The sequence below is a fragment of the Castor canadensis genome, chromosome 1 (genome assembly GCF_047511655.1).
Source record: "Castor canadensis chromosome 1, mCasCan1.hap1v2, whole genome shotgun sequence".
Classification (NCBI taxonomy): domain Eukaryota; kingdom Metazoa; phylum Chordata; class Mammalia; order Rodentia; family Castoridae; genus Castor; species Castor canadensis.
The window spans coordinates 21,657,508-21,675,833 of record NC_133386.1 but is presented as its reverse complement, the minus strand read 5'-3'; the positions used below and the strand labels follow the sequence as shown (position 1 = coordinate 21,675,833).

General features: G+C 38.1%; 2 protein-coding genes across 7 annotated transcripts in view; one reads left to right on the top strand and one right to left on the bottom strand.

Annotated features, from left to right (window-relative positions):
- Adat2 (adenosine deaminase tRNA specific 2) overlaps positions 1-10,112 on the bottom strand; it is an 87,943-nt gene extending 77,831 nt beyond the window's left edge. For all 4 annotated transcript variants that reach the window (XR_012447914.1, XR_012447916.1, XR_012447915.1 and 1 more), the window contains exon 1: positions 9,885-10,112. Coding sequence is in view for 1 of the 4 variants with exons in the window: in XM_074072938.1 (XP_073929039.1) it covers positions 9,885-10,064 (180 nt within the window). In the remaining 3 variants the exon portion in view is untranslated. The remainder of the gene's footprint in view (positions 1-9,884) is intronic.
- A 40-nt stretch (positions 10,113-10,152) lies between these two features.
- Positions 10,153-18,326, top strand: part of Pex3 (peroxisomal biogenesis factor 3) — a 47,808-nt gene continuing 39,634 nt past the window's right edge. For all 3 annotated transcript variants that reach the window (XM_020163640.2, XM_074072918.1, XM_020163639.2), the window contains exons 1-2: positions 10,153-10,437; positions 17,763-17,894. In XM_020163640.2, the coding sequence (XP_020019229.1) occupies positions 10,365-10,437; positions 17,763-17,894 (205 nt within the window). In that variant the 5' untranslated portion in view covers positions 10,153-10,364. The remainder of the gene's footprint in view (positions 10,438-17,762; positions 17,895-18,326) is intronic.

The window sequence follows — 18,326 nt, the reverse complement described above, 5'->3', positions numbered from 1 at the left end:
TGTTGTTTCTCACCTATCCCATTGCCAAACATGAAAGCATGACAATCGCAGAGCTAGTGGAGGAGAAGACAGGACACTTTCATATGCTGCAATGAAATCGTGATGACTGCTCAGTGTTTCTATCCAACAGAACCCTTGGGAGTGATGGAAATGTCCTTTTATCTGTGCTAATAACACAGTAGAATGAAATCCCACAAGGCTACTGAGTTCTTCAAAGGTGGCCGGTACACATGAGGAACTGAATTTTATTTACTTAACTTTAATTAATTTAAATTTAAATAGCCAAATGTGCTTAGTGGCTACTGTATTAGGCTACACAGTTTGAGAAGACAATACAGCAATGTCTATATGGTTTTAAAGCACACACGTCCTTTGTCCCACTTTTGGTAGTCATTCCATTGCAATAAATGCATCATGGGGTAGGGATGAAATTTTAAAAAGTCAAGACTACAAAAAAAGGTTCTAATAATCAAAAAAAGAACATACAATTCTACTTACGCAAAAGTCTATAAAGCTGTTTGCAGATGGGCACAGACATATGGAAAGATGCTTCTAAAATGTTAACTATGGTATCTCTGATGGTAGTACTTGTTGGTAATTTTTACGTAACTTGTTAGAATTTTTATTGTTTGAATTCCTTATGACTGAATTATTTTTATAGTGAGAAAAAGAAAACATTAAAACATTTTCATTTTGGAAAACAATAAACAAAAAAACAGGCATTACCAGGACAAAGACTAAGCTCAGTTCTAAGGCTTTTATATCCACATAACGCACCATCTAGAAAAATACCCCAAGTGCAGCTCCTATCACCCAACCAGCAGCTTTCGCACACACCTTACCATCCAGGCATTTCTTTTCATTTTCACCAATTTGAGAGGTGACAAATTTTATCTCTTTTTAGTTTGAATTTTATTGCTAATAAAACAGCATGCCTACTCCCTTGTTTGTTGACTACTTATTTGCTTTAGAAATATCATGTTATCTTTTGACCTTTTCAGTATTATGGTGTACATCTTATTACTTTAAAGAATACTTACATTTTATGTACATTATATAAGTATCTATATATCTTATATTAAAGTTATCAAACTTGTCCTTTCATGTATGTTGCAAGTATTTTCCTTCACCAGCTTTATTACTTTGTATTTTATCTTTTCAAACATGTAAATATCTTTCAATATTCATACAATGAAAACCTAACAAATTTTCTTTCATGTTTTCTGCCTTTGATAGTATACTTTAAAGAGTCCTCATAATTCATCAGTTTTAATATGGCTTCACTCTTTTTTTTTTTTGGGGTAGTACTAGGGTTTGAACTCAGGGCTGCACACTTGCTAGGCAAGTACTCACCCCGTGAGCCCTGCCTGCCAAGCCCTTTTTGCTTTTTTCAGACATTCTCACACTTTTGCCTCAGTTAGCTGGACTGCAATCCTCCTACCTCCATCTCCCAATAGCAGGGATTATAGAAGAGTACCACCACAGTGGCTTGTTTTTATTGAGATAGGGGCTTGCTAACTTTTGACTGGGCTGGTCTCAAACTTCAAGCCTCCTCAACAATTTTTGTTTTCTGTTGGTACTGGAGTTTGAACTCAGGGCCTCATGCTTGCTAGGCAGGCGCTCTACCATATGAACTACTCTGCCAGCCCTCAATCCTCCTACCTCCAGCTCTTAGGTAGCTGGGATAACAAGTATGTGAGCCACCACAACTGACTTGGCTTTATTCTAGTTTTATGTTTTCAATTTGATTTTTATGGTTTTTACTGAAAAAAATGTATTAAGATTTTTTAATCATCTTTTTTTTATTCATCTATTCACATGTGCATTCATTGTTTGGGCCATTTCTCCCCACTGCCCCCTCCCTCCCTTCCCGCCCCCCACCCCCCATCCCCCACCCCCCCAGCTTCCAGGCAGAACCTGTTCTGCCCTTTTCTCCAATTTTGTTGAAGAGAAGACATAAGCAATAAAAAGAAAGACAAAGCGTTTTGCTAGTTGAGATAAGAACAGCTATACAGAGAGACTGCTAGCATTGCTTGCATGCACAAGTGTGTTACAACCCAAATTGATTCATCTCTACCTGACCTCTTCACTTGTTCCCAGTCACCTTCCCATATTGACCTCTGTCCCTTTAAGGTTACTGTATTAGCTCCACTGCAGTGGGGACATCAAACACTTTCAAGTTTGGGTTTCCTACCTATCCCCATTCCTCCACATATGTGCTCTCCCTTTAGCGTGTGACCCAAGTCCAACAACATTGCTGCATTTGCCCTAGATCTAAAGTCCATATATGAGGGAGAACATATGATTTTTGGTCTTCTGAGCCTGGCTAACCTCACTCAGGATGATGTTCTCCAGTTCCATCCATTTACTTGCGAATGATAAAATTTCATTCTTCTTCATGGCTTGAGTAAAACTCCATTGTGTACAAGTACCACATTTTCTTGATCCATTCGTCAGTAGTGGGGCATCTTGGCTATTTCCCTAATTTGGCTATTGTGAATAGTGCAGGAATAAATATGGGTGTACAGGTGCCTCTGGAGTAACCTGAGTCCCATTCCTTTGGGTATATCCCTAGGAGTGGGACTGCTGGATCATACAGCAGATCTGTTTATATTTTTAAGAAGCCTCCATATTTTTTTCCAGAGTGGTTGCACTAGCTTGCATTCCCACCAGCAGTGTACAAGGGTTCCTTTTTCCCCACATCCTCGCCAACACCTGTTGTTAGGGGTGTTTTTGATGATAGCTATTCTAACAGGGGTGAGGTGGAATCTTAGTGTGGTTGTGATTTGCATTTCCCTTATGGCTAGAGATGGTGAGCATTCTTTCATGTGTTTTTTGGCCATATGAATTTCTTCTTTTGAGAAAGTTCTGTTTAGTTCACTTGCCCATTTCTTTATTGGCTCATTGATTTTGGGAGAGTTTAGTTTTTTAAGTTCCCTATATATTCTGTTTATCAGTCCTTTGTCTGATGTGTAGCTGGCAAATATTTTCTCCCACTCTGTGGGTGGTCTCTTCAATTTAGAGACCATTTCTTTTGCTGTGCAGAAGCTTTTTAATTTTATGAAGTCCCATTTGTCCATCCTTTCTCTTAGTTGCTGGGCTGCTGGGGTTCTATTGAGGAAGTCCTTGCCTATACCTATTACTTCCAGGGTATTCCCTGCTCTTTCCTGTATACACTTCAGAATTTCGGGTCTGATATTAAGGTCTTTGATCCATTTTGAGTTGATACTAATACAGGGTGATAAACATGGATCTAGTTTCAGTCTCTTGCAGATGGATAACCACTTTTCCCAGCAACATTTGTTGAAGAGGCTGTCTTTTCTCCACCGTTATGTTTTTGGCACCTCTGTCAAAAATAAGGTGGGCATAGCTGTGTGGATTCATCTCCAGGTCCTCTATTCTGTTCCACTGGTCTTCATGTCTGTTTTTATGCCAGTACCGTGCTGTTTTTATTGCTATTGCTTTGTAATATAGTTTGAAGGCGGGTATTGTGATACCTCCAGCATTGCTCTTTTTGCTGAGTATTGCCTTGGCTATTCACAGCCTCTTGTGTTTCCAAATGAACTTTAGGGTAGATTGTTCAATCTCTGTGATGAAAGTCATTGGGATTTTGATGGGAATTGCATTAAACATGTAGACTGCTTTTGGTAATCTAGCCATTTTTACTATGTTGATTCTACCATGTTAACTAATTATTTTGTATGTTCTTCTCTGGGCTTTATTCACTAGAACAAATAATAGCTTCTATTTACTGATCATATTACCTTAAGCACTTTGTAAACATTATCTCTTTTAATTTATACAAACCTGTGCCACAGATATTATATTTCCATTTTATAGAAGAGAACACTGAGGCTGATAGGTTAAGAGCTTGTCAAAGCTGGTGTGCCAGTCAGAAGCCATTTGAATATAGCTAAGCTCCAAGTGTGTGTGTGTGTGTGTGTGTGTGTGTGTGTGTGTGTGTGTATAATAAAATAATTTTTATTCTGCTTGTCTAACGTTAAATATCACATGTAGTTAATATAATTTCCACTGTTACATTCAACACTGAAATGACAATCACTGTTTTCTAACACTCTAAACTATTTCCATAAGCAACTGTTCTATTGGGTCATATGATGCAAATATTGTTTGGTTCTGTGTTTTTTTTTGTTTTATTGAACCTGTTAGACTGGTAGGGCTACTGATTTTTGAAGTCTCATTAACTTTAGATGACTTTTTTAAAATTAGATTTTAAGATTTCCAAAGAACTGCTTTCCTTTTTTTAATAATCCAGGTTTATGGGGGTTTTAATTATTATTAAAATGAAAAAGTGATAGAAATTTTCTAGTGCAACCTCTTTACCTTAAGCATGAACAAAGTGAGAGCCAGAAATGACATAACTGGGCTATGTTCACTTAGATGGTCACCTGCCTTATGTCCACCTATCATCACGGCCAGAATTTTATCATCACATTGGCCATATAAATATGTCTATTCTGTTAATGCACTCTGATGATACTATATCCTCGCTATCACACATAACATTGGATACTTCACTTTCAAATCCTCAGTACAGAGCTGGGTGCAGTGGCACGCACTTAATCCCAGCTACTGGGGCTGAGGCAGGAGAATAATGAGTTTGAGGCCAGTCTAGGCAACATAGAGATACCCTACCTCAAAATAAACAAATCTCAGGAAAGTGTCCTAAAGATTAACTTGTTGCCTCTAGATTTGACAATTACAATGCTTCTGGTCTAATCTTAAACTCTTGTCAAAAAGTAATTCTTCACAGTAATTTAAGATTTGAAGTTTCCTTAAAGAACAAAGCATGAGATTTATCAAGTACTTTTTTCCTTATCAAGCACTTTTTTTCCTTTGTTTAAGGTTTAGAAGAAACATGCATTGGACAACCCCTCCTCCCCCCAAAAAACAGTTGCTAAGAGCCTTCTTAAGCCTGTGTAGCATGTAAATATCCAATTAAAATGACAAAATATCAAGGGCAGAGGTATCTTAGAAATTCTTTGGAGTTCCACCACCTCATTCCATACAGTGGAAAGTGATGAGGATGAAGTAATTTGGCCAAAGTCACACCAAAGGTAGCAAATGGATTTCCATGTTTACTTGAGAAATCTAGAAAAAGAATAGAGCAGGAATGGTTAGATAAAGACAGTAAGACAAGAAGATGCTTAAAGGAAAATAAAGACCTGAAATATAAAAGGATGGAAAAAAAATTCCAATACACAAAGTGAAAAGCTCAATGAATGATTAAACTTAGCTGCTTTGAAACCACTGAGATCCCTCTGACAGCAGCTCTAAAAATTTCATTAAGCAAGCTCCACCCATGAACAGTTTGAGGACAGCTCATGAAAATAAACAGGTTTTGTAGTGTTCTAATAAAGTTTGGTATACCTAGCCTGATAAAAGTCAAAACAAATTAAAAGAAAAGAAAAAAGAAAAAAAACAAAACCAATCAAAATTCTGACTTCCCTTCCAGATTTCTTATCACAGAAATATAACAAACGACACTTTACTCTACGTTATTGTTTGATCTCAAACGTTCCCCAAAGCTCATGTGTTAAAGGTTTGATCCCCAGGATGGCACTAGTGGTGGTGGGTGAAACCTGTAAGAGGTAAGGCCTGGCTGGAGGTTGTTCTGTCACTGTCACTGGGTGCGTACCCTTAAAGGGGATTGTGGGACTTGGGCTCCCATCCTCCTTGCTCTCCTTTGGCTACTAGCAATGAGGTGAGCAGGTTTGTTCTACCTCGTGCTCCCTGCTGAGGCCTTTGGGCGCCTCCACCTGTGGCCTAAAAGCAATGGGGCCCCATGATGGTAAACTGGAACCTCTAAAATCGTAAGCCATTAGTTCATTATAAAAGACATATATATTTCTTTTTTTAAAGCAAGACAAAGTTTTATTCACTTTCCAAGGGAGGAACGGAGCTTCACAGGCATTTATTGGTGTGCAGTAACTGCATGCAGCAGGGTGCATCATGACATCGCCATCCGTGCAGACAACATGCTTTCATCATATTTACCCTTCCATTGCTCTCTTATCCCTTCTACATCTCTAGAGGTCACCCCTCTATTTTCATGATCTTGTTTTGTTTTTTTTTTTCCCCTAACTTCCATAATGAGAGAAAACAGGTAATAATTGTCTTTGTGGGACTAGTTTATTTCCCTTGACATCATAATCTCTAGTTCCATCCATTTTCACTTTTTTTAATGGCTGAGTAAAACTCCATTGTGTATGCATACCACATTTTCTTTAGCTACTCATCCATTGATGGGCACTAAGGCTGATTCCATAATTTGGCTATCGTAAAAAGTACTGTGATAAACATAGGTATATATGTATCTCTATAGTAAGTTGACTTCGATTCTTTTGGATATATACCCACAAGTGGTATGGCTGAATCATATGGTAGCTCTATTTTTAATCTTTTAAAGAATCTCTGGACTGATTTCCATAGAAGCTGGGCTAATTTACACTCCTATCAGCAGTAAATAAGAGTTTTTTCCTCTTCCCAACCTGCATCCTTTCTAGCATTTGTTGTTATTTTCTTGATGATAGCCATTGTGACTGGGATGAGGTGGAATTTCAATGTAGTTTAGATTTAAATATCTCTGATAGCTATGTATCTTATAGTGATGGAAAGCTGACTATCACACCATGGTATTTTAGCCTTCATGTATCTTTATGGTTTTTCATCCTTGCTATTAAGAGGTTGCCTAGGGCCTGATATTGTTGAAATGATTTTGGTGGGGTACTATGGTTTGAGTAAGTTTTTCTCAAGGTCCCATGTGTTAAAGGCTTGGTTCCCAATATGGCACTATTAGGAAGCAAGGGGACCTTTAGAAGGTGGGGTCTGCTACGAAGCCATTAGGTCGCTGGAGATCTGCCCTTGCAGCAAGCTGTGGGACCCTCAACTCTTTTTCACTTTTGCTTCCTAGCTCGTGATAAATGGTTTTGGGCCACTACATGCTCCTATTATGATGTGCTGTCTTGTCACAGGCCCAAAAGCAATGGGACCAATCAATTATGAACAGAACTTCCAAAACTATAAACCAAAATAAATCTTTCTCTTTTTAAATTAATTATCACAGATATTTTATTATGTAGCAGAAAGGTGACTAACAGCGGGATGGAGACTAAACTATTGATATCATATGAAAAACTCCTGTCTCCAACTGGGAGAATTTAGTAAAAAGGAGTTCAGGACAAACAAGTCCATAGTAAAAGTTACAAGTTAATTTTTGAAAGGCATATGTGCACATTAACATTTTTTTAAGTATTAGATAGAAAGCTATGCATCCTGGAAACTTAATGAAGAAATAAAATTGGAAGTGAGCTTTAAAAACAGGTCAGGGTATCAAGGTCACAACTAGCACTTTGTTTAATGCGGTAAAATAAAAATGCCAAGAAAACTGTACATAGAAAGGATAAGGCCCAGTCTATAGAACTGTTGTTTAAATTATGTATATGTGTATAAATATATGTGTATTATATATATATGTATAATATATGTACACATATATATTATACATATTATATGTGTATATATGTATATTATATATGTATAATATATATACACATATATATATGTGTGTATTATATATGCATATAATACACACATATATACGAATGTTTCCTGATTAGTAATATAAAATATTTGTTACTGTAGATCACTTATTTAAAAGTATGAGAAGCAAGTTTAAAAGAACATCAATATAAGCAAAAACCAATGAAAAATGCTAATGCATCACAGCTTACATTTGTCTGTAACAGTGAATTAAATGCAGGGTACATAATATAAGAGGTAATTTTAGTAGAAAGAGAACAGAACAAAATTAGTTTCAGTGCTGAATCCTCAATGCCAGGTACAGTGTATTTAATAAGCATTTGTGGAATGAATTGTGAAAAATTTGGACCCAATTAAATATAGGAGACCAGAGGCATTTAAAAATAAAAGAATATAATCAAAAACGTGTTTGAAAAAGATCTTTTTACAGCATATTAGAGAAATGAAAAACTGAAGGCTGTTTCCTATATATTTATGGGTGTGTGTAAACGTAATACATACTGGATACAGATATAAATGTATCACAGATATATGGATATGCATTTATATATAAATGTGTATATATATACCTACACACAAGTATGTGCTACGTAATGACAATTTGGTCAACAATGGACAACATACAATACAACAGTGGTGCACAAAACTATATAGAGTTCAAAGCTTCGTATTTCCTAGTGACCTTGTAATTGTAATGAAGTAACACAACACATTACTCATGTGTTTGATGCTGACAGAAACAACCCTACTGTGTTGCCAGTCATGTACAGTACATGAAACTCAAAAACGATAACAAAAGACTATGTTACTGATTTCTCATTCCTTTTAGACTGTATGTCTTCTACATATTAAGAAAGGAAAAAGCTAACTGAATAGGCCTCATGCAGGTCCTTCAGAAGGGATTCCAGGAGAAGGCACTGTTACCTTTACAGTTCCACGGATGTTATTACTCTTGGAGACCTTCCAGTGCCCCAAGATGTGCAGGTGGAAGGCAATGAGACTGATGGTCCTCACACTGGGTAAGCCTAGGCTAATGTAATTTGTGTCTTAGTTTTTAACAAACAAGTTTTAAAAGTGAAAAAAATAAAGTTACAGTAAACTAAGGTTAAATTGTTAAAGAAAAATATTTTTCTGAAGCGCAGCCTAAGCATACAGTGTTTACAAAGCACAGAGCAGTACAGCAATGTTCTCCGGCACCTTCACATTCACTCATCACTCACCACCCAGAGCAACTTCTAGTCCTGCAAAGCCATTCATGGCAAGTGCCCTCTACAGGTATACCACTTTTTATACTTCACACTGCATTTTTACTGTACCTTTTCTATATTTATATACACAAATACCTACCATGGTGTTACAATAGCATGCAGTACTCGGTACAGTAACATGCTGTACGGAAGCGTGGCCCAGGAGCAACAACCTGTACCATGCAGCCTAGGTGTGTGGAAGGCTACACCATCTCAGTTTGCGTTAGTACTGATGAAATTGCCTCGAGGCATTTCTCAGTATTGGTGTCCCCAGGAGCTGTGCACATGTACACCATACAAACTTTATCCCTATTAGCCGGGCTCTGATGGCTCACTCCTGTAATCCTAGCTACTTGGGAGGCTGAAACTGGGAGGTTCTCGGTTCGAGGCCAGCCAGTGGAAATGGTTCAAGAGAACCCCCCCCCAGGCCCCCAATCTCCAAAATAACCAAAGCAAAATGGACTGGAGGTGCTGTGACTCAAACGGTAGATCACCTGCTTTGAACAACGACGACGACAACTTTACCCCTTTTTTTAAGGAGCTCACTGGCGCACACACCAATATGGGTAAAGCTCGGATACTACCAGTCTCATCAGAACCTCCTCCAGGGAGCAAGGAGGAAAGTAAAAGGGCAGACAAAAGTACTGCAGAACGAATAAATCAATGATGCACGCTGATTGCACAAGAACCATCTTCAACTCCCTTTCTTCTACTAGATATGTCCAGGGAAGCTTTAAAAGCAAACAAAAAACCCCACAATACAATGTGACTGTGGGTCGAGGGCGTCCATGGGGAGGAAGGGGAGGCAGCACGTGCCAGGGCACATTTAGCGCACGCTCCACATCGGACAGCAAGTAAATTTCTCTGTCTGTTCTCCTTCCTCCCAAGTCTCTGTGAGAATGGGCTGAAGAAAATCTCGTAAGAGAAAGCCATCTGTCCACTCAGAAAAGATGTGAGAGCCTGATGGACTGTAGTAATGAGAAAGCGCGCCCGGGACTCTGGCCCAAAGCCTGGGGTCGGCAAGGGAACCGGGGGAAGTTTCTACCCACAGCATCCACCTCCCGGGGTCCTCACCATGCGCATGGCCTCCTCCATCCACTTTTCGGTCTCCTCTGCGGACACCACGCACGAGCGGCCAGCAGCCTCCGTGCAGGCCGCCTTCGCCTCCATACTGCCCCGCGCCGCCCGCCGCTTGGTGTCACAGGCCGAGAGAAAAGGCGATCCGGCGGACGGAACGCAGAAGGCGCGGGCCATCGTTTCCGGGGGGAACCGAACAGCAGGGCCAGCGGGAGCGATTTGTGGACGAACCAGGACGCTCCGGACCTGCGAGCGGCGGCGGCGGCGGCGCGGCCGGCGCAACAGAGGGCGCAGCTGCCTGGCTGCAATCCACGCCCCTTCCCGCTGGGGTGACAGCCTCTGCGCAAAGTCTCGTTTGTGATTTCTGGAGCGACCGACCGCGTTCCAGGCCGGTGACCCGGCCCAGGCGACCAAGAAACGGTTTCCTGGCGAACCCGCTCCTCATCCCTAGGCAGCCCACACCCCCAGGGCCTGAAGATGCTGCGATCTATGTGGACTTTTCTGAAACGTCATAAAAAGAAATTCGTCTTCCTGGGCACAGTCCTTGGAGGTGGGTGGCATGACAGCGTGCTTGGAAGGGGCCCTTGGGAGAAAGTAGGGAGAAGGTGGCGATCCTGGACCAGGATGGGGAGAGGGGATCGTTTAGCGCTCTGACGAGGAGCGGGTGCTTTCCGTCTGTCCAGGCTCTGTGCCCTTTGCCCCTTCCTCACTCTGCTTCGCCCCTGTCCCTTTCCCCCACGTGCCTTAAGGAATCTCAAGTTCAGCTTCAAGGCACCATTCTTTTTTTTTTTTTTAACAGATGCATGCTTTCCTATGGGGTTCTTCATTTCTTTTTGGCACTCCTAGTACTTTGTTTGGCTTTCACCCTTCACAGGAGTTTCATCACATTCTAGAAGGGTTAGCTAAAATCTGCACTTTGGGTGGTGTTTGAACTTAATTTCAAAATTTTAAGAACAACACATCTCACTGAAGGGCTTCGGGAAGATACATACTAGATAAAGACAAAGGGATCAATATTTTAGTTCAGGTTCTGCCATTTTAGAATACAAATCATGCAGCAACAGAATGCTTAGGTTTGGGATGTCTTGAAGTCGTCTCAGGATTGTCAAGACTGGGATCATTGCCCATCTAGCCAACATAACTAACGTCACTGGCTGAGGGGAGATTTGGAAACACATAAGACAAAAATGTTGATTTTTGAGGGTGCAGCTCAGTGGTAGGTGTGCCTGGCTTTGGCAAGGCCCTGCGTTCCATCCCCAGCACCACAAAAACCAAAAATATCTTGAGAACCTTTTTCCACATTTGCTATTCATGTCATGACAGGAACTCAAAGGAGAGAATAAAAAGCCATGTGAATTATACAAAAAGGAAATCTTAGAACTTGAAGAATTTTTTAAAATTTGAGCTTTTGATAAATATACTTAGCACTGTATGTTTTGACTACAAAAGTACTTGAAAATTAGTAACAGAAGTTTCCCAAAGAACTTAGTTGCTTTTCTCTTACTATTAGATTATATTCTAATAATTTGAAATTAACAATATGTGAGCATCAATAATTTGGATTTAGTGTTTCTTAAAAGTTTAAGGTAGTATCCTTGATGAGGCAAGGGTTTTGTGTTTTGCAAGTCTCTGAGGTCTAGCATAAATTGACAATTAGCATATGTAAATTTTGATGGCCTTTAAGAAATCCCTTACTGATAAAATGTACTTTCTGATACCTTCAGCCTCTGGTACCTAAAATATGCTTAAAATATGCTAAGACTACAGAATCACTTTATCTGTAAATGCTAAAGGTATGCATGTGATGGAAGACATATATGGAAAATGTTTTTGGCTACTGAAGAAAGAAAAATTACTGGTATCAGTTTCAGAATGCATTCCCCTTTAGGCTTATAGAACAACCTAATTGCATATCAGAAGTAATCACAGGGGAGGGAGAAGAATCTACTTATAAGATAGTTATAGATTTTTTTTAAAAACTCTGTTGAGAGCTTTATAATTATAAATGAAGAGGAATGTAAAAAGGTTCAGAGGAATTGAAACCCTGCTGTTCTGCAGCCAAAACAAGTCTGGAAAGAAGAAAAATGTCTATGACTATTCACTTGAGCCTCATATTATTTCTGCTTTAGGGGGCAGCCCTGTAACATGTTAGATTTCAATTAATTTAATTTAAGAAATGTTTACCAGATGGCCTGGAATGCTGGAGGTAATGTGTTTGAAATTCAAACACAAGTGTGTTAGACTCCAGTGTACCCATCTTTCCATGCCAGCATTCTGTTTTCATGGACTCTGTGGTCTGATAGGAGGAAAAAGCAAGTACACAAATAACAAAAATGCGTAGCCCTAAGAGAGGTGGAAAGGTTGCTGCGCACACTGGCAGATAGTACATACAGTTGTGAAAAATCAGACAGGCTTCACGGAAGAAGTAGCACATTTTCACAGGCTTCAAAGCTGGGTAAGATATCAACACGTATGCTCAAAGAAGCTTGTCCATTCAGTGGATGAAAAAATACCTATGTAAAACTGAGTTGCAGGGCTTCTGAAGTAGAAATTTTCATTTCTCTGCATTTTTGATTAGTAATTGCTTCAGACCAATTTGTACAATTTTGTCCCTTTGGGAAAGGAGCAGTGGTTCTCAATCTTTTTGATCTGAGCTCTCCTTTACACTTAATAATTAAGAGCCCAGACAGGCATGGTGGCTCACACCTATAATCCTAGCTACTCAAGAGGCTGAGATCGGGAGGATCACAGCTGGATGCCAGTTTGGGCAAAAAATTCACAAGATCCCATCTCAACCAATATCTTGATGCAGTTGGGTGTGCCTGTCATCCCAGCTGTGCAGGAGGCTAAAATCTGGAGGGTCAAGGTTACAGGTCTGACCAGGCAGAAAAGTTCATGAGACCCATCTCAGTAGAAAAAACTGGACATTGTAGCATGTGCCTGTTATCTCAGCTACAAAGTCAGCATAGATAGGAGGATCACAGTGTAAGCTGGGCAGGCACAAAACAAGACCCTATCTCCAGAGCAAAAAGGGCTTGGAGGTATGGCTCAGGCAGTGGAGTGTCTGGCTAGCAAGTGCAGAGCCATGAGTTCAAACCCCAGTACCACCAAAAAAAAAAATTAAGGATCCTAAAGATCTTTCTAAATTCTGCATCTATTAATGGTTAGCATATTTGAAATTAAAATGAAGAAATTTTTAAATATATATTGTCATTTAAAATAACTATAAACCCATTGCATATTAACATAAGTCACACATTTTCAAAAAACTAGAATAGTGGCATTGTTTTGCATTTTATAAATCTTTTTAATGTTTGGTTTAACTAAAGAAAGTTTGATTTTCTTAGCTCTTTCTGCATTCAATTGGTTGTGATATCACATATCACATGGGCTGTAGGATACTCTACAGTACACTAATGAGAAAATGAGAATGAAAAAACATTTTAGTATTATAAAAATATTTTGGACCTCACAGATCCCCTAAAAGGGTTTTAAAAGTCCCAGGGGTGCCTAGACCATATTTTGAGAACCATTGCACTGAAGGAAAAATTGCAAAACAGAGAACAATCAGACTCATATTTATTGGGTTTTTTTTAAGCACAGAGCATTGGTTATGAGTTGTATCTCAAACCTTGTAATTTCTGGCCTTTTCAGAATTATTATTCATTTATTCATTCAACAAACATTTGAATATGAGTACATGCCTACTCTCACTGTACTGGGCTGTGGAAATACAAAAGAATATGACTGTTCCTGACTTTGAGGAACTCATGGTGCATTCTGGAAAGCAGAGGTAGAAATAAAACAAAAGTAGCACAATGATAGTATTAGTTCAAAATAGAGCAGGTACTGAGGGAGCATAGAGGAGGGAGAAGCACAGAGATGTCTGGCAAGCTTCACAGAGGAAGAAGTTCTACTGAGGCAAGTTGTAAAGCTGACAAAGGAGAAAGGGGCACAGAAAAAAAGGGAAATAATCAAGAGGTTCGGAATCATTGCTTTTGATGAATCAAAATGTCTTTCATGGTGGATAAGCAAATGGGAAGTGGTAAAAGATTAATTTGGAGAAATAGCTAGAGTGCAAACTGTGAAGGACCTTCCATGTTATACCATTCTAAATAATGTGGACAGTATCTCATGTATCAGTGCTTCTCTGACTTGCCTATGGATAAAAATCACTTAAGATGCTTAATAAAAATATAGAATCCTTTTCTCCAGATTTTGATTCTTTGGGTCTAGAGAGTACAGTCCAAGAATGTCTTTGTTCATTCAGTATTTATTGAGTTTCCCAGGTGTTCCAGTAATAGTTTAACAAAAGAGAAGAGTTAGGAGGCTGTTGACAGCTCAGTTCAAGAGCATTAATTCGGGGTCTAAATGAACACCGTGATAAAGGAGTTATAAAGAAAATAGAATGAGGAAAATTATTTCTGAAATAGAATCAGAATAACAAGATTTGGGGATCTGTTGAGTTCAGAAAAATGTTAGTAGATTATTTTCAAACTTCCTGAAACTTTAACCCAGAAAATCGTTGCATTGTAGGGATTTTTACCCTGGAAGAGAAGACTAAGAGATGGCTTAAAAACATATGAAACATGAAAAGACTAGAAGATATTTTGCTTTACCAGCAATGATCTGAAAGGAAACCTCAAAACATTGTACCTTTATTTTTAAGGCATCTAGTAAATGTTTTCATCATTCATAAGTAAAGTTATAGCTAAAGAAGAAATTTTTATACTCATATAATCCAATCTTTTGTTTTTTCCTTGTCTTCAATATAAGGAATCTATATAAGTCCTTTCCTTTTGATGGCTATCTTCTCTTTGTGTTGTCACATCATCTTCCCTCTGTATGTGTCTGGGTCCAAATTTCCCCTTCTTGTGAGGACACCAGTCACATTGATTTAGGACTCACCCTAATGACCTCATTTTATAATTTGATTACCTCTGTGAAGACCTTATCTCCAAAGAAGGTAACATTCTAAGATATTGGGGCTTCAACATATCAATTTGTTGAGGGAGGGAGAGTAGACACAATTCAAATTAAAATAATTCATTTCCTTTGTTAGCTTTAATATACTACATTTATCAAACAAATACTGTAGTTCCTAAAAAAATTTTATCAGGTTTGTTGATAATCTGTTGACCTTCTCCCCAGGAAAACACACATAACATTGTGTAAATTTGACATAACAGTCAAATTTACTCTAGAAAAATTTATAGCTCTACAAAGGGTGTCATTTCAGTGTTTCATATTACAAAATAACTTGAGAGATAATAATCACTTTGCACATAACTTTCAGTAGTCTGTGATGAAAACAAGATACACACAATTCATTCAGAGGTAGTTATGTCAGCATTGCCTGTCAGAGGGCTATTTTGGGAAATATGTCTGTGTCTTTATTCTGTTGGTATTATGGCTCTATTCTCAGTTTATTTATGATGGATTATAGGAAAGGTACCCAAGAAACCCCTTGTATGAACTTTTATTTGTTTTTAAACGTGATCATGGTATATGTACTTGTATGCAAACATAATAGCAACAATAATCATACTGTATTTCTAACTATTTTAGCACATGCTCTTACTGAACTATTATTTTAATGAATATGTAACATCAGCTCATGAACAACATCTGTATTAATGAAAATAATTTAGGATATATTTTCTGCTTTGCAGTACCTTGAGGGCTGTCCTCTTCTCACTTGTGACAAACAGACCAAATCCTATTACTTAGGTCATGCACAATCTTGAGTTCCTGTTGGTAGATATTGTAGGCTACAGATAGTTGGATGTAGGTGAGGATTACTTTGTCCCCTTTTGCCTTGCTGCCAGGTTATAATGAAATCAAGTTCTGGCAGACACGTAAAGCATTTATTAGAAGCAAAATGCAACAGTAACACAACCTGTTCTATAAGCATACTGAACTCTACCCTTTTTGGTGCCATGACAAAACCGTGTATAAAAGATTTACCTGAAACAAAGGCAACAGTATTGTAGCTGTAGGATTCAGCTGACCATTTGATTAAGTCATTGGCTAAGAATCCTCTGAATCCTTTAAGAATATCCTACACAGCTGCCATAACTTCTGATAGTTTATAAATGCTTCTTTAAATGCTGCTATTTTTGTAGTAGTCAGAGCTGAACTTGAGCCCAATCTGTATACTTATAGTACTAGGCCTTATGCTCACCACGCAAGCATTCTACCACTGAAGTGCATCCCCAGACCTTAAGCCAATCTTTGAAAAGCATTCATGCTATTCTAGTATATTATATTCCAGACATTCTCTAGAACCAGATTTCTTCATGTCTGTTGGGTTTGGGAAAATGCAACAGCATATTTTTTGAGTATGAAACTTCAGCAAAGAAATATCTTCACTTTTTACACAATGCTTTCTGGAAAAATTTGGCTTAAGTTTTGTCTTCACCTCCACAAATGTTTGGAGCAGTTTGTTCACTTGAGCAGAGGCCTAAAACACTACCAATTTAGCCTCTAAAAACCCATTTCTGATGTTCACTGATGCTGATCAGAGATAATAGTTAGATGAACCACTTAAACCTTTGAATATATCTTGATCAAATGCTAACTAAACACTAGAGTGTTCACATTCCCAGTTGGGACAACTCTGTACCCCACTGAGCATAGACTAAAATGTACACATTTATATATACTATCTGCACTTAAATGTGTTAAATTACAGACCATGTGATACTACCTATGTTTTATACTGTAGTATTGTAATAATCTTCTCCCTTTTACAATTGTTACTAGTTTTTAGGTAGTCTAAGCTTCATTCTCCTTTTCTCAGGGATTTTTCTAGCATATGGATGAATAAATAGATATCTGCCTGACTATCTACCTTTCTTTTGCCCTTTTAAAAATTTTATCTTACAGTTTTAAAAAGTGTTTTGTGTTCATTGAAGAAATATGTAAAATACAGAAAAACAAACAGAAGGGAAAAATTACCTGTTATCTTGCCACTCAACAATGATCACAATTTATTATGGGTTAGAATTTAAAACTTACATATTTTTCTGTGTGTCTCTTCCATTAAAAAATACTCTCTGGGTGCCATGGCTTATCCTTATAATCCCAGCTACTCATGAGGTAGAAATCAGGAGGTTTGCAGCTCGAGGCCAGCCCAGGCAAAATGTTAATGAATCTCATCTCAGCAAAATCAGCTTGGGGGTGTGGTATACAACTATAATCCCAGCTACTCAGGAGCCATAGGTAGGAGAATCATGGTCCAAGGCTGACCTGGGCATAAACATGAGACCCTATCTGAAAAATAACTAAAAACAGCAAAACGAGCTGCAGGTATCACTCCAGCTTGTCTAGTGCTTGCATAGTAAAGTGCTAGATGGAATCTTAGTTTATCATCTGATGATGTAACATAGGTATTTCCTTGAGTTGTTAACTATTTAGCAGTATAGTTTTTAATAACTACATAAGATTTAGCAGTGTGAATAGATCATAATTTATTTAAACAATTCCCTATTGTTGGACATGTACAGTATTTCCAGTTAACTATTAAAGGCCCTACCAGACTTTCTAGATTTTATTCCTTTCCACTTCTTATGTGCCCATTATTTCTTCTGTCATTGACTGTTAATGTTAACCTCAGACTGGGAGCATGGCCTAAGTGGTAGAGTGCCTACATGGCAAGCTAAAGGCCCTGAGTTTAAATCCAGTACAACAAAAAAGAAAAATTGATCTCTTTCTCTTTAGTTCAGTCTTACATAGTTCTTTAATATGGGTTTTTTTTAATTTGTAATTTTTATCTTTGCCTTAATCTAAGATTTACTTCAAGCAGGTTAAAATACTATTTGGGATTTTTAGTACCATAATTAATATACTGTCTTATTTTTAAAATCAATTTAGGAGTATATATCTTGGGGAAATATGGGCAGAAGAAAATTAGAGAAATACAAGAAAGAGAGGCTGCAGAATACATTGCCCAGGCACGGCGACAATATCATTTTGAAAGTAACCAGAGAACTTGCAATATGACAGGTAAGGCAAAGAGCAATATTTATTCATGTATAAAGTTGCTTGTTGATTTGCATTAGTTCATATATTTCCAGGACCAAATTTAGAGGAAAAGGCAAAAAAGAATGGTTACTCTTGTATATATTTGCATTAGCTGAAATGTCACTTTAATATGAATTTTAAAAATAAATATACTTATTCATTCATTTTATTTATTCCTTAAACAAATACTTGCACTGCCCAGCACTGAGGAAGCAGGCACTGAACAATAAACATTTTTTTAAAAATTTGTGACTTTTAGGGATTTATATTCTAAAGAGAAGAAAAGATAACAATTAAATAACTGATTGCTGGTAAAAAGAGAATAAAAAGCTGTGTGAGGAGTGAAGATGCTCCTTAACAGAGGGTGATTAGAACTTCCTTTTCCTGTGGGAGCAGCTGGGTTGAGAGGAGCGT